The sequence below is a fragment of the Vicugna pacos genome, chromosome 26, assembly GCF_048564905.1.
Source record: "Vicugna pacos chromosome 26, VicPac4, whole genome shotgun sequence".
NCBI classification, from domain to species: domain Eukaryota; kingdom Metazoa; phylum Chordata; class Mammalia; order Artiodactyla; family Camelidae; genus Vicugna; species Vicugna pacos.
The window spans coordinates 6,805,844-6,822,096 of NC_133012.1; the positions used below are offsets into that span (position 1 = coordinate 6,805,844).

Here is a 16,253-nt window from a genome sequence, read left to right on the forward strand (position 1 = left end):
TTACTCATCATACAATTCCCCCTCTGTATCTGTGGGCTCTGCACCTGTGGATTCAACCAATCTCAGATGGAAAATATTGGAAAAAGAAATTCCAAAAAGTTCCAGAAAACAAATTTTGAATTTGCTGGGTACTGGCAAATATTTACATAGCGTTTACATTGTATTTACAACTCTTCACATAGTATTTACATTGTCTTAGGTATTATAACTAATCTAGAGATGATTTGAAGGAAAATGGAGATGTGCACATTGTATGCAAATCATTTTATTCAAGGGACTTGAGCATCCTCAGATGTTGGTATGTGGGCGTGTCCTGCAACCAATCCCCTGTAGATACCAAGGGATGACTGTATTTGAAATTTCTAATAATTCTATGAGGTTGACAAAGGAAGTCCGATCAAACAAATTTTATATTGAATAAGGAAACTGAGGTCTAGAGAAAGTAAGTGACCTGCCTCTGAGCAGGCAGAGAGGAAAGGTTGGAGTCTGAACCAGGCTCCGTGTCTGTTGACAGTCTGGAACGACCCTTGAGAAAGACACAAGCAAGCTGGGATGGACCGCACCATGCAGGCTGAAGCCTCTGCCTTTAGAAAAGCTCATTTTATGTGGAGCCAAGGATTTGAAATGACTTAATTTTTCTACTCATATTTCTGAGTGGTAGGAAGAGAAGTCTCATTAAATGACTATTTGAGAGAGTTCATAACTTGATCGATGATTGCCTTCTAATATTTAAGACTCATCATATGCATTCCTGGGAAGTGGCCTGAGCATTGATTTTTTTTTTAATATTCAATGCATTAATATGGAATGTTCATTTGAATTCTATTATAAAGTTGGAGGTGCCTTCAGTGGGAAAACAAATTAGCCCTAAGCTATAATAAAGTTGTGTTTATGAATGTAGTAAATCTTTTAAAAACACACATTTAAGGAGAAAATTATGACTCTCCAAATAATTTTTAAAAGGACTTTTCACAGTACCGAGATTTGTGACATCTTTGCATTAGGCCAACTTTCCCAAAGGCTTAGAGAAAAAATACAACGCTCTCAATTTAATTAGACATGACAAATTATTGAGAAGTCACTCAACTTTCATCAGCCTCTCTCCTCAAGATTTAAAATCAGAACGGTATAGTATTCTGGCTGCTCAGACCCCACTTATTAACATTTTGTAACGTTTGCTTCCTATTTGAAATAAAAAGGTACCTCTGGACCAGTGGGTCGACGTGAATTACATCAAAGGAAAGAAATGAAAGAACACAGCAGATGTTTAAAATGGACAGGTGGACCCTCACATTTTTGTAACCACACACAAATGAATATAGGGGGGAAGAAAATACATACCCTGGAGCAGAAGTCTTAGGGGATTACATAATTCTACCGATTCAGTTCGGCATTGAAAAAAAAGTTAGAAGGCAGATTCACCACACCCAGTGCCCGTTCACACACCCTATCAGTGTCATTAAGAAGTGAATACTCCACAATTATTTTCTCAATTGTAACGCCACTACTTAAAGTCTTTAATCTAGAAATAATAGTAATAGAGTGAACTCAGCCACAAAATCTATAAACTTTCACACTGTCTTGAATACCGACACCTGAATTTCATATCGTGACATTGCCAGTGACCTTAAAAAGTTACTGAATTACAAATTCTGTTATTTTATGTCAGTGTTTAGCCTCGAGAGGCGATGTTTTTAAGCAACTTTTCAGTATTCATTACAAAGCACAGGAGAACTGTGCTCTGTTATGGAAAGGACTATAACCTATCAGAGAAACAAAGGTGGGAAAACAAAAATAGAGGATAGCCCTTTGTCTTTGACCACTGGTAACAGAACAGCCATTCTGTGGCATTTGAGAGTTTTTTTTTAATTTCAAGCTCCTAAGCAGAGCCTTATGTGGGTAAGAGGCCTTTATTCTCACCATCACCGCTTTCCAGCTGTTATTCAACAGCATGTACCCTTGCAAAGCTTGTTTGGGTGTAAAAAGTGTCCCCGCGCTTGTGGCTGGATGGCCTGAGCATGCCTGTGTGGGTTTCTGTGTGTACGTATGTAACTCCGTGTGTTGTCTTGACGTGTTCAGAGAGCAGTGGACAGTCCTGAGGACCTGTGCATCCTGCATGAAAGTGCAGTCCATGCTGATGGTGCTTTCTGCCTCCCTCGCGGTACCTCACACAACTGTCATTTTAAAATTCTAAATAGAGGCACAGACAGAACGTTGGTGGATGTTTTCTCAGAACAGTGACCTCTGTTTCCAGAGCTAACACTCATCATCACCCACACAAGCCGCTGCTTCTCCCAGCGGTGGGAGAGGAGGCCTGGCCCTGCAGCTACGCCCTTTGGAATGGCGCCCGGGGGTCCTATTTTCCATCCCCGGGCAGGATCAGCCCCTTTCTAAGTCACCAGTCAGAGCCGGCTCTGTGAGCCGGGAAAGCTGAGTGAAGCCTGCATCGCCTTCTAAACACAGACGCACGTCAAACCTGTCTCCTGTCTTCACACGGGGGAACTGACCAAGAGAATTCCTTTTCTCTTGATGTTCTGCCATTTTTTTATGCCCCTCCAGATTACCCTGGATATTAATAAGATGAGGAGTCCACTGATGAAGGTCACAAAGGAAGAAAGGATAAACGCTGCTTGGATCTTGGCTGTACAAGGCATTTTCCCCAGGTCTTCCCAGCTATCGTCCTCTTAAGTGGCTCAGAACATCAAAAGACAGAATTGTTGCGCTGCTCCTTCTGTGATGTCATGACTCCATGGTGATGATTCTGGGAATTCGAGTTCAGTGTATTAGAGTCCTAATGCCGGTGCAGTGACAGTGAGGGGGTCGGGTAACCACCCGAGTACTGACTCACAGGATGCAAATCAATAAACGGTGGCAGAAGGTCCACGATGTGGTCTTCGGAAGACCAGAATTTTAGATCGGATGCTGTTAATTGACCTTCTCCATGACCTTGTGGAAAGTGCATCCTCTGTGGCCATGGTCAATGGGCCATCTATTTGGTTTATGCAAACAATTTCAGAACAACTCTTTCTGAGGGAGATGACTTCCAACCACCGGTGTGGATGATCTGATTCTTCTCCTGAGCGATGCCACGTTCTCAGCAATCTCGGAAGGATGGATGAGAGATGCACTCTAAGATACTTGTGTATCCTCTCAATCAGAAAGGCACCGTCTAGAGTGCAGGTCTTGTCGGAGGTGACTTCACCAGGGTGAACACCGGTCGACTGCGTTTGAGCTCAGGAATCGGTTCCCCTTATCCCTGCCCTGCCGGCAAACCCTTTGGTCCAGTGGGGGGTAAAGTTCAGAATGAAAGCAATAGCTTTTATTTTCTCTTGATGTTTTCAAAGGTGTAATAAATGTTACGCCTTTCAGTGTGCAGGCAAAATGTCAGCATCCAAGGGAGTATCTAGTTACCCCCAGTTACTGGGACGATGACCTGACATGAGATGATGAGACACAGGAGAAAGGTCGTCATCCTTTGGGACCTGCCATGACTCAGCTACGGAAGGCTGACTATGCCACCACAGGTGTATTTCCTTCCTTTAAGTTGACCTACAATGTCCACAAGATCCTGTCTTTGAGCTAGCTAACTAGCAGAGGGAAGCATGGTGAAGAACGCTGCTCTGAGAGTTAGGAGCCCTAAGCTCCAGCCCCAGACCTTCCGTGAAGTCACTGTGTGATGTCTCCAAGCCACTTTACTGTTTTTAGTCTTATTTTATGACCAAGATAATATATACTTGATAGAATTATTGAGGATTCGATAAGGTAGCAGGATTATATTTTGAAAAGCATAAAACTCAATATAAGAAAAGATCCTATTAGCTATTTCAGATCTATTTCTGAACAGCATTGAGTATAAAGAATGGAGGGGGTAGGAGGGTAAAGGAAGGGAAGGAAGGAAGGAAGAAAGAAGAAACAAAGAAGGAAGGAAGGAAGGAATTATTTGTTTATCTCACACACACATATGCCTATAGATATTTGTAAAATAAGGTCACAGCTTCCAAGGCAGTTTATTCACATCATTTACTTAGTCTGAATACTCTGCCTCTAGGATGTCGTGTTTGAAGCTGGGGTCTGAAGTGTGAGAAGCGACCTGGGCCTGGAGCTCCACTGGGTTCAGGGAAGCTGGGACAAACATTGTGAGGCTGGGGGACTCCCAAGGGCAGAGGTGGGAAGGGAAACAGAACGTCTGAAGGGGCTGGTTGGATGGAAAGCAGTGGCCCTAGAGAAGGCTGGTTGTGTCTGGAGGGAACCGCTGTGCTCCAGTTTAAGATAAAGAAATACAAACAAACAAAAAGCTTTTATCTTCAGAGAAAACGACTGAAGGGCCTTAAAGAAGGGAGTTGATGGATTGAAGGTCAGCTGTGAAAGGACGGTCTTGGCTTCCATACAGAGAAGACACTGGCCCAGGTGAGAAGTGCTGGTGGGCGGAGACAAGTGAGCAGGTGCAGGGAATTCCAGGGGGTCACATGGGGGCGTGTCAAGGCTGACCCCGCCCTCTGGATGGTACTTACAGCTGGTTGTGGGGGTCTTTCAAGGCTATGAATTTAAAACTACATCTGAGAAGTGAAGACTTTGCTAATGAAGTGTGGTTTTTTTTTTTTTCCCCCAGTTTAGATGAATTTTTCAACATGTCAGTGATTTGATTAGAAAAATAGCTTCACTTTGTACACATCTCTGTAATTTACCTCTGGGCACTCACATATTCGGAAAAAAATTATACTTTGTAATAAGATTGAATAAATGTTTCATTTAAAAAATTTGCTCTCTTCAAGAAACGTGCCATTTCTGAGAAAGCAGGAACTTCATTTTTTAAGTGTATATAGCAGCGACCACGAATGTGTGTGTGCCTGTGTTTTTAATGCTTCTGAATGTAATAAATCATACGGTTAAGATAATGTTATCTTTTAAGGGCCTAAAACCATCCCTCACACTTCATGGTATGACCCCATGTTCTTGTTCTTCCGTTTCGACAAGCAGAGGCTTACCTCACACTCCAAGGCACACCCACGCCATCGGTCAAGCGCACTGGTTAAGAACTACGAAGCCTCAGTTCAGGCAGCTAGTCAAGGACAGAACCAGGTCCAACGTCAAGGATGGAGATGGTTTTACCTCCACAGAAAACTCACGTCACAGTGGAAGCACATCAAGCCGTTTCTGGGGTAAACGTCTTCTCATTGACTTAGTGCATCTATCACTTTGGATGCTGCTTAAATGTTATCGCCTCCATCTCTCAGAGTGTTTCCATGAAGCTATTTCAGTTACCACGTTTCAACTTTCACCTTCTTAAGTTTTCATTTTTGGTTCCATTCCTCTCCGTAAAGTTGCGTGGACTAGGAGAGATGGTATATGACCCAGTTTTAGAGGAGGCTTACTTTTGAGGGATATGATTTAATTTGTATTCTCTTTAGACCCATGATCTATTGAAACCCACCCTTTAAAAAAAGGCACCATCCTTTTTTCTTCACTCTGTCGCTCTCTGTTTATTCTAAGTGGACAAACCTCAGAAGATGGTCCACTGCGGTAGGCATTTCAGCCCAATAGAATGTCTATGCTATTTTGGTGAGTATACGGGGTTTTTTGTTTTTTGTTTTTTAGAAATGATCAGGTCTGGAGAGGCTTCCATTATAAACAAAGTACTTGTATTTAAAATCCATACAGAAACCTTGACTTTTGTTTTTATCTTCTGTTAAATCTGTTGGTTTACTTTTGAAGTATAAGTCTTTTGACTGGCTTCGGAGTCTCCCTAATCTTATTCTTCCCTAATTTTCTCATCAGTAAAAGGAGGCTGGACTGGTATTTGAGATTCCTACCAGCTTGGATGTTCTATAAGCCCAGATTAGTTCTTTAATAGATTGTAAACATCTTTCCATATTCCAGGGTCTGACCTCATTTCCCCTATAGATTCTTTTGAAAAATGAGCAAGAACCTCTTACAACTCAACATCAAGAAAATCCAAATAACCCAATTAAAAAATGGGCAGAGGATCTGAATAGACATCTTCCCATAGAAGACATACAGATGGCCAACAGGCACATGAAAAGATGCTCAACATCACAAATCATCAGGGGAATGCAAATCAAAACCACAGTGAGACACCACCTCACACCTGTCAGAATGGCTAGCATCAAAAAAGCCCACAAATAACAAATATTGCCAAGGATGTGGAGAAAAGGAAACCGCTGTGCACTGATGGCGGGGATGTAAATTGGTTCAGTCATTATGGAAAACAGTGTGGAGGTTCCTCAGAAAAATTAAAAATGGAGCTACCATATGATCCAGCAATTCTGCTCATGTGTATTTATCTGAAGAAACAAAAACACTAATTCAAAAAGATACGTGTACCCTTATGTTCATTGTAGCATTATTTACAATAGCCAAGATGTGGAAGCAACTTAAGTGCCCAACAATAGATGGATGGATAAGGAATATTGCTCGGCCATAAGAGAGAATAAAAACCTTGCCATTTGCAAAGACATGGATGGACCTAGAGGGTATTATGCTAAATGCAGTAAGACAGAGAAAGACACTGTATGAGTTCACTTATAGGTGGAATCTAAAAAACAAAAGAACAAACATTATGAAATAGAAACAGAGTCATAGATAAAGGGGACAAATAAGTGGTTGCCAGAGAGGAGCAGGTTGGGGGGGGGAAGAATTAGGTGAGGGGAATTAAGAGGTACAAACTTTGAGATGCAAAATAAAATAAACAAGTCATCGGTATGAAACGTAAAAATAAAAAATACAAGAAGAAGCATCACTTCTGAGTGACTTTTTATTTTTTTTTTTATTGAAAGAGCCTCCCCTTTGATAAGTTAACCTGGAACACAATTTTATTTCTTTTCAGGTCTCATGGAATTACTTTTCTTCATAGAAGAAACATGTGGTTACCTTGGCCACAATCTCTGATTCCATCTCTGAACCAAGAGCCTCTTTCCCCGTGTGGTTTGATTAGAAATGTGCTAACTCATTTGCCAAAGAGGCCCTCTCTTCCTCTTTCTCTGCTTGGTCTCCCAGCCCTTCTCATTCATTTGCTTTCTGTGAAACTGCAGAGTTATGCTTCATTTTGGATGTTTGCAAACTGCATGTGTGCCCACAGGTATATCATATACATGGGGATTTACTTGGGTGAACTGCTAGGGTCAAAGCGAAGAATTTCCTCCACCTCTTTAATTTTCTGATTTGTGATTTCCAATGATTGTACGGAAGGTCGTCTTCACCAGTTCTAGTGCAAAGGACAACAGAAGTTGAGACTGGAACCTTTCCCATTTGGCCAGTAGATGGAAGTAAATCATAGGGAATTAAGCAAACAGCAGGGTTTTTGTTTGTTTGGTTCTGGTTTGGTTGTCATTTCTAAGAAGATGGAGGACCCGTCTGGAAGAGAAGTAGAAAGGAGAAATGAAAAACAAACTAAGAGACAAATCCTATAGGACCCAGGGCTTCTAAACTCACCCAAAAATCCATTTTCTGTTCAGGCTTTTTCCATTTATCCTCTGTGACTCTGCCTCGGTTGAAAGAATAGGAGGATAAATTAAACTATGGATAACTCTGGAGTTTTTTGGGTTTTTTTTTTTAATGTAATCTCTATGGATCCTTGAGTGTCCTAAATATCCTTTCATAAGAATGAATAATGCAATCAGCTTCTTCAGCAATCAGGCCAGCTGAACATGAAGCCGGTGATTTGGCTGGAATACTTAATGCCCACCAGCAAGAGTGGTGTGAGGGAGACCAATGGGGATGCTCAGGCTGGCAGCTCCAACCGGCGATTCTGGCCGTGGTTCCAAAGCAGTGGCCACCAGGACATCACTCCATGCATCCTCTCTGCTGTTCCTGTTTGGAATGACTGGTCTACCACTGAAAAGCTAAGGCGGATCACCAGGCATTGTCCCAGCAGCCAGTTGCATGATTCCTCTGGGTGCTGTGTGAGTGTGTTTCCAGAATCCCAATTTCAGTGAATGGTGTGTTTGTTTGAGTCTCCGGGCAATCGTATCCAACTTGGAGATTAGCTTGTAAAACTGAGTTGTCACCAACAGTAAGGGAGATGAAAGCCATCTTTCGTGTCTCAGCTCCTGTTGAAATGGCGCGTCCACCCACACATGCCTCTCCAAACGCCCCTGTCTCTTCGCAGGTTTTGGCAGGAAATGAAGGGATGGCTTTTAGCTTCAGCTTTGGTTTGGGGATAACCTAGCAACTTTCCAATTATGTCAGGACAGAAATAACTCTCTCTATAGATACATAATAACTTCCTAAAAACCCAAATTGATATTAATCTATACTTTTTTTTCTTTTTAAAAAAGAAAACCCAAACAAATGACAGGCAGGTATGCACAAGGCAAATGAAGTGCTCTGAAGCTGGTTAACATTTCCTAAAACAGAAGTCGGCTTATTCACCCAGCTCTATTATTTCTCCCATCAAAGGGTAGCACTGTCCTCTTCATTAGAATTTCTGACTTTCTTCATCAGTATTGTGATTTTAATTGTGTCTGTCTGAAAACTGCCTCTATAAGCAATGCCCTTGATACAGAGTTTCAATGTAACTGTTGCATTAATACATTTTTTTTTCCCCAGGATGTCCTTGAAGTAAGGGCCTTTTGGAAATATAATATGCAAAAACTATGTAGATAAGCATTGAGGTACAAGAATTATTGAGCATTAAATCTGTGTATCCCTAAGTTCTATTCATTTCTTTTAAAAATGAGGAAACCGAGATCATGGCAGAGGAATATATTCCTCAGTTTGTGAAAAGCAGAGCTACCCCAGCTCACCCAAATGCACAGTGTTTCGGAGGAAAGAGATAAACCTGGGATGGTGACTGTCACCAAGTCCTAATGATCATCTTGTTTGGGAATATATTTGTGCCGCGTGAGTAGTTTACAACATCTTTTAATCTCACTTCTAACAAACATTGAACTGATGGAGGAGGGTGAAGAAAGGAACTACAGAAAAGATAGGGGTCTGATCTCTCCTGGCCAGGAAAGAGAGTGAAAGGAGAAAGATTTTGTTTCCTAGCGGAGAAAGCCAAACCCCATGGAACGGCCATCAGTAAGCAGGCACCCCCTTCCTCTCCCCATTTACTGTCTACAGTCACTAGTGCCAAGGGCCAGGTTCTAGCTTGGCAAGTGTCACTGCATTTGAACCCGGGGATGCAGAGGGCCAGCTGTACTGTGTCATTTTACGAGACGTGAGCATCCGGGGATTTTGGTGTGGGGGAGGTGGGGGAGATGGGGGTCCTGAACCAAGGACTTGTGGACACCAGGGATTAACTCACCAAAGCAAAGGTTGCTCTTTGGAAATCTTGCCCCTAGGGAGCAACACTAACTTTTGCCTTGAAGCGCTCCCCCAACCCACCCCTGTCCCCACCCCTTTTTCTAAAGGCAGAATTAGGCTTTTTTTTTTTTTTTGCCCTAGGGCACATACAAATAAACCCTTCAAAAATCACACCTTTGCAGTGCCTACTCAGGGCAGAACGGAGTCCTGGGAAAGTGAGGTAAAGGAGAACCCACGACTCGCCCTTCGTCTGCAGACGCCCTGACTCACCTCGGTGAGACTGGAGGGACAGATGTTTGGGGCTGTGCCCGTGAATCTCATTAGCCCCAGAAAGGTGGTTCTGGTTGCCTTTTCTCTCTGGATTTTTGTATGTCAGAGAAGTGTTACTCATGTTTGCAAAGTTAATCCTTCCTTGGGTTCGTAACCCTAATGCAAAAATCAAAATAGGAAACGATTTTATTGTTTCTCCACTCAAAAGCATTTCTTCTGCTTGCCCTTTTCTTGGTTGCTCTTTCTCATCCTACGTATCCTCACTGCTGGAGGGAGGCAGCAGCAGTTGGCAGGAGGGATGTTCAGAGTCTAGTACCCCAGTCTGGCCAAACAACACTCAGATAATAACATCATTAACCTTGCTATTGGGTGTGGGGCTGGGGACAAGCCAGCTCTGCTTCCCTGATTGCTGACAGTCCCTAGTTTGAAAAACATGCATTTCTATCTAATGGGCAATCTGTCACTTGCACTCTAATAGAAATCACCTGCTCCTAGAATAATCATTAAACAAATTGACAGCCCGTGATAGCTGGACCTCTCAGCTTTCATGCTGCCCGGCTGAACCAAGCCGATGGAAAGAAAACAGCCACCACACACCACTGCACATCGTTTAGAAACTCATTAGTCACTGGGGAATCACGGCCTCTGCAGATGGTAGCTCTTCCCCTGGAGAGTCAAGAGGGCCTCTGGGGCCAGGGGACAGTGCCCTGGACCTCCAAGTGATGGCTTTGAGTCTTGACTTCTCTACTTACCAGATCTGGGGAAGAAACATTCTCTTGAGAGATAAAATATCTACCTCAGAAGAGTCAACCTCATAGATTGCATGAGGGTCAAGTCAGGTACTATGAAAAAAGTACCTTGTCATGGAAAGAATCAAGCCCTCTGTGGGCTAGTACTTCGAACATTCAATAATAACATCATTTATTGAGCCTAGGGGTCCATCATAAACACTTTATGCCAATTGTCTCAATAAATCATCACGACCGTGTGCAACAGTTATCCATTCCCCTACTTTACAGGTTTGAAGTCCAGAGAAATTCAGCAATTTGGCCAAGACCTCTGAGCTAACAAGTGGTGATGCCCAGGTCACAGCTGACTCCAGAATCACTGATGGGGTTCTCACTAATAGGGTTCAAGACAGGCCACCCCAAAATGTGGCACTTTGGCATACTAAATACTTTAAGGAATTTTTTTTTAAAAGGTCAGGTCACAAAACTCCCCTGTGAAAGGTACTCTTCCCTGTACGGGACAGAAAGAAGATATTCTTATCACCAGGGGCAGGAAATTTAGGGCCAAGAAGTCTGTATAAACAAACCTTGCTAAATTAACCCTTGTCTTCTCAATTATTCCTTCGCCATGAACTCCTCCTAGTCCAAACTCTTTTGTCTTTTCAATTCTTTACAAATTTACTGTTCCTTTGTCCAAAAGGTATCCAGGTCATTTCTTTGGGTCTTCATTCTCTGGTGAAGGCTCTCATCTACATGTAAAAATTCAGTAACATGTGTATGCTTCTCTCTCGTTTGTCTATCTTTGTTGGTTTACTTTTCAGACCCAGCCAGGGACCCTCCTCTACATCACTGTTAAGCAACACTGCCTTCCAGGCTGGTCTGTTGCTGGCAGCTGCCTGTGTCCTGGGCAAGGAAATCTCCGGCTTCTGAGGCTGTTTCCCTGCAGAGAGGTTAAACCTCCATCCTCCCCGCAGACCTCACGGTTCAATACAAAGGGGCACTCGATGCTAATGAAGGATCCTTAATGGCCTTATATAAAAACCTATCCCCATTGCCTCTGCAGCTGTGATTTGGAAATCATGTTGTAGCTAAGGGGAGCTCTTCAGTCTAAGGAGGGAAGAGGTGGACGGGGGATGGAGGAATGAGATGGCAGAGCACACCGACGGGATGAGGCCGGTCACCACACCTATCAGTGGCATCTTGCAGCCTGCATGGAGGAAGGAGAGCTCTTCTAGGAAAAAGTCAGACTAGGATGTTGTGATGCTTTAATGGTGTGGCCATCCCCTGGGAGACAGGAAAGCAAGGACTGTGGGTGGCAGAGGACCAAGTCACCTAGAAGGACTTCAGTTTGGGGTCTCAACCCTGGAGACAGTGTTCAGAACATGGAAATAGCCCCAAAGCACTGAAACACATTGGGCAGGGCATAAGACCAACATAATACACTATTTACCATTGAGCGTGTGCAGTCTATAGCTGTTCACATTTTAAAAGATGAGTGAGTGGAAGAGAGTTGATTCAACTCCAGTCTCTATTTGATCCTGTCTGGTCACTACAGCTCATGATTAAATTTGAAAAATAAAAACAAACCCCCTCCCCAAATGACACATTTAGATCTTTTGAAAAATGACCTTGCAAGACAGTCAACCACTAAGTTTGGGATAAAAATGGCCCCAGAGGTTATGTTTCTCAGCCAGAAAATCGTACTAAGGAGTTAAATGGTGAGTTCAACGGGGAACTGTGATGTGCTCTACAGAGAGACAAGAGTAAGCGATCAGTGAAACTCTCTCCGCAACTGCTTGTACCAGGATTAATTTTAATGGCTGTGTAAAGACTTTAGGATTGAATTTATAGGCTCATGCATTGTCTACAGGGGTCAGCCAAAATTTTAAGTTGTACTTTATGGCATTTTATGGAGAGAATGATAAGTGATGGTGGTGTTTTGAAATTTGTGAATTTCAGGAGACTTGGGACACTTCCCACAGGAATGCATGTTTCTTAAAGTACTGATGATGTGGTCCAGGTAAGAACAAAAGAATTTAGAAAGGAGAGGATGTAAAGCAGTTAAAAAAAAGAATTCCCTTTAATCAGTCAGACATGGATTTGGAGATAAGGGAGTTTAAAGACTAGGGTCATAATGGGTCGATAAGGGTAATATTAATGAAAAGAGAGAAATGTGCTGAGGTAGGTGGGAGGTTGGAAATCCCTGAAAACATGATGCAAGTCAGGAAAGTTATGCGAGCAAAATCCAGGAACTATGAATGGGGAGTTTCCCAGACTAGGACTAGAATCCCGGCCCTGGTCTGCCCAAACTAACCCTGTGACTTCGACCCTTACTTTCTTTTCTTGGACCTAAATTTCTTCAGCCATAAAGTGATTGCAGAGACCTGGGTGATGCTTGAGATACAGTTCAGTGATTTTATGGCTCGTAGACAATTATACCATATGCAGTTGTGCGTTTTTCCCCTCCTTCTATTGTACGTTAGATAGTGAGTATTTTCCACGTTGCTGAAATCACTTTAAAACATCGTTTCTGTGACTGCGTAATATGCATTATGGCATCTTAATCATTAGCCTTTTCCTAAAAACTTAGGCTTTCAATGCTTTTTTATTATCAAATTGCTGCAGTATCTTTGGAAATATTTGCCCCCATCTCGAGTAACTTGCTTGAATTGAGACCTAGAAGTGAAATTATGATGTGAACTTTTTAAGTGTTCGACATTTACTGCCAAAATCTCTTAGAAAACTCCTGTCATTTTTATTCCCATTGGAGCTCCTGGACCTTCTCTCTTCCACCCACACTGTCCTGTATAACATTTTTCCGACATCCATGCATTGATCATTTAATGTATCTTATCATTTTGTTTCTTCTTTCATTTTTTAAATTGAATGTTTGTACATGTGCATTTATAAGTCACAGTTCTTTATGCAGGGCAGAGACGTTTTTCCTCAATCTTCTTATGGTTACTTGGCTGGGCTTGAAAGTTAAACTGACAAAGACAGTCAGAGAAGAGCATACAAATTGTATAGAATTTTTGCATGTACAGGGAGACTTCACAAGAGAATGAAGACCCAAAGAAGTGACTAGAGCAGGAAGCTTTTATACCTTTAAGACAAAGAAACAATGCATTTGCCAAGAATTGATGAGACCCAAGGGTTTGAACTAGAAGTAGTAAATGGTGGGGCAGTAGCTAGGAAGATAAGGGCTTAATGAAGTGTGTTTATAGATTCCCCTGGCGCCATCTCTGGACTAAGAGTGAGACAGGAGGGAAGAAGGCAGGGCACAACCATTAAAAGAATCACACAGCAATTGAGGATAAGACATAAACTGGTTAGAATCAACTCAGCCCAAGATGGCGGAAGATTCAACTTCCAGTAGAGCCTGAGCCTCATTATAGGCTCATTGTAATACATCAGCTGCTAAATGACACACCCACTGGCTCCATGACGGTGCCCAGGCTGATCGTAAGTGGTCAAAAAGTGGGCGGTGGCCCAATGCCTGGAAATCCTTGGCCCTTCCCAAAAACAGTTGGAATAATCCTCCCACTCATTAGCATATGAAATTCCCTAGCCCATAAAAACTAACCACCCCCACCCCTCGGGGCCACCTCTCTTGCCTTCTGAGGTGGCCCGCACTCTGTCTATGGAGTGTGTCTCTCCTGGAATAAATGTACTTTCATTTTATTATGACTCACTCTTGAATTCTTTCCTGCTCAAGACGAGAACTTAATCTCTGGTAACAATAGGAGTCTATCTCTAGTAAAGGAGATTTATATCCTTCCCTTAGGCAGAAAAAGGGGGAGCTTTTTCTGTGTCTACTACTTCCTAACTGCCTTCAGCTCAAAATAATATTTATGTCTAAGATGCATACTTGGAGGTCAAGTGCTCTGGTTTCCTTCATTCACTGGTAAATTATCTGTTAATATTCATTGACATTTTTTTCTATTGGAAAGGCACTCCTTTCTTTATTTCCACATTAAGATTATCTTTTATATTAATGATAATAATTAATTAACCCTTTGGCTCTTTTGTTGGTAAGTTATAGATGTCCTGACCTCACTTACCAGTGATTACAAACTTTCTGCAGTTCCACAAATGGTAATGCTGAGAGCTTCCCCTTTCACTCAAGCACTTCTAGGGTCCCCATCACCACATTATTATATAGGAACCTGGTTAGGGAAGGGGAGGGACTCACATAAAGATCAGACATCCATACCTTTCCATTATGGCCGCTCCTCCTGTCTCAAAGTCCTTGACAACCAGCCCGATGTTTTTCTCCATATTCCCAAACCAACATGGGGGTCTTCTCTCTGGCCAGTCAGCAGGTAAATTCCTCTGTGTTTTTAACCAGCTCTTTGGAAGAGTTTTTCCACATCAGGAAATCAGATTCCTCAATCTTCCCACGGGATTGGCGTCCCCTTGCCAGACAGCACAGGAGCTCCGCGCGTGGAGATGGTACTGTGGGAGGTGATGGCCAGGCCTGCTGCATGCTTTTCTTGGACCCTGTCTTCCCATTGATCTCTGGGCTCCGGCACTTTTTCCCAGACACTCTCCGCTGTTTTCTCTGTTCTGTCCAGTCCATCTGTCAGATCTGCAGACACATTTGAATGTGTTCAATATTCACGTTCTCTCTCTCAGCCTAGATCCTTCCAGGTGAAAGGCTGATCTGAGCATCCCTCCCCTCCCCCCTCCTGAGCATTGAGCACGCCATGGCAGTCAGGTAGCTGGTCAGCAGGTAGAGGCTATTCCCTCCAGGGCGGGGGAGGGAGTGGCATGACCTGATGTCATCAGGACTCACAGCACCTGTCTGACCCCCACCCAGACCCTGCTAGATATTGTACAACTACTTTCCCCGAGTTTGCTTCTGATAATTTCCAAGGTACAGAAGCTCACATTTTTATGTAAACAAATTTAGGGTTTTATCCTTCATGATTTGTTCTCCTTTCATTCTACATTGAAACTGTTCAATAATCTGAATTCTTGTGCTCATCTGGAAAAGATTTCCTATGAAAAACTTAAAAGGGGAAAAGCAATAACGTGCCCTATCATTTATTACAAAGTTTATCGAATCATAGTGATGAAAATGGATTGACTTTGCCAAAACTATCAGGCGTATGCATCCAAGTGATAGAGTAGAAAATCATAAAAGAGACCTTTTGTAAGTACGTAATGTGTAGCAGAGAAAGCACGACATGTGAGTGAGGAGGCAGCCTATCATTCTATGAATAGTATCTGGGAAATTGACTACTCAGATAAAATATCAAGGTAGAGCTTCATACAATGATGAAGTACACCTATAGTCATTTTAACCCAATTTCAGAGAGGCAATTTTACTTTAAAGCATCAGATACTATTCTGGGTACCAAAGATACAACGGTGAAATGAACAGACAAAAACTCTGACTTATTCTAACAAGGGGAACACACACTAAATGAAGAAAAAAATAAATAAGTAAACAGTTTTACAAGAGGAATGCTATGAAGGAGATGAACAGGGCGATGAGTTAGAGAAGAAATGGGGAGGAGGTAGGATGACTTTAGATGGGGTGGTCCTAGGAAGCTCCTCTAAGAAGATGGGATCTGAGCAGAAGCTGCAAGAATCACCTCTTCAGTGAAGGAAAGAGAAAGAGCACCATCTCTGCAGACAGCAGCGATGGAGTTGGGGGTGGCATCTCTGCATATGCTGATGGCCTGAGTCTCAGAGGGGCTTGGACCGTGCAGGAGGAGGGAGGAGTGGTGTGGAAGAGGCAGTAGGAAGGAAAACTTACACTGCCTCCCTGCCCTGCATGTGGAGGATGAGTGGGAGATCAAAGGCCTCCCACTGAGAACACGAGAATTCTTAGGAGAAAGAAAATTTTCAACAAAGGTAAAGCCATGAAGGGTTAGAGGAGGGTTTACTGATTCCAGATAAAAAGATCCAAGGTGCACAGCAGAGGCTTCGCAGGCGCAGGAAGGTGTGGGGAACATACCAGATGATGAGATGTCCCGAACAAGA

At 42.8% G+C, this 16,253-nt stretch overlaps 1 protein-coding gene across 3 annotated transcripts in view; it reads right to left on the minus strand.

Moving 5' to 3' along the window:
- KCNU1 (potassium calcium-activated channel subfamily U member 1) overlaps positions 1-16,253 on the minus strand; it is a 223,339-nt gene that overhangs the window by 99,452 nt on the left and 107,634 nt on the right. Inside the window, exons 6-7 of one of the 3 annotated variants that reach the window (XM_072950280.1) lie at positions 14,476-14,850; positions 9,535-9,690 (exon numbers count right to left, since the gene is read on the minus strand). In XM_072950280.1, the coding sequence (XP_072806381.1) occupies positions 9,535-9,585 (51 nt within the window). In that variant the 5' untranslated portion in view covers positions 9,586-9,690; positions 14,476-14,850. Of the gene's footprint in view, positions 1-2,507; positions 2,739-9,534; positions 9,691-14,475; positions 14,851-16,253 lie in introns of those variants that run through there. The other 2 variants (XM_072950278.1, XM_072950279.1) reach the window with 2 other exon arrangements.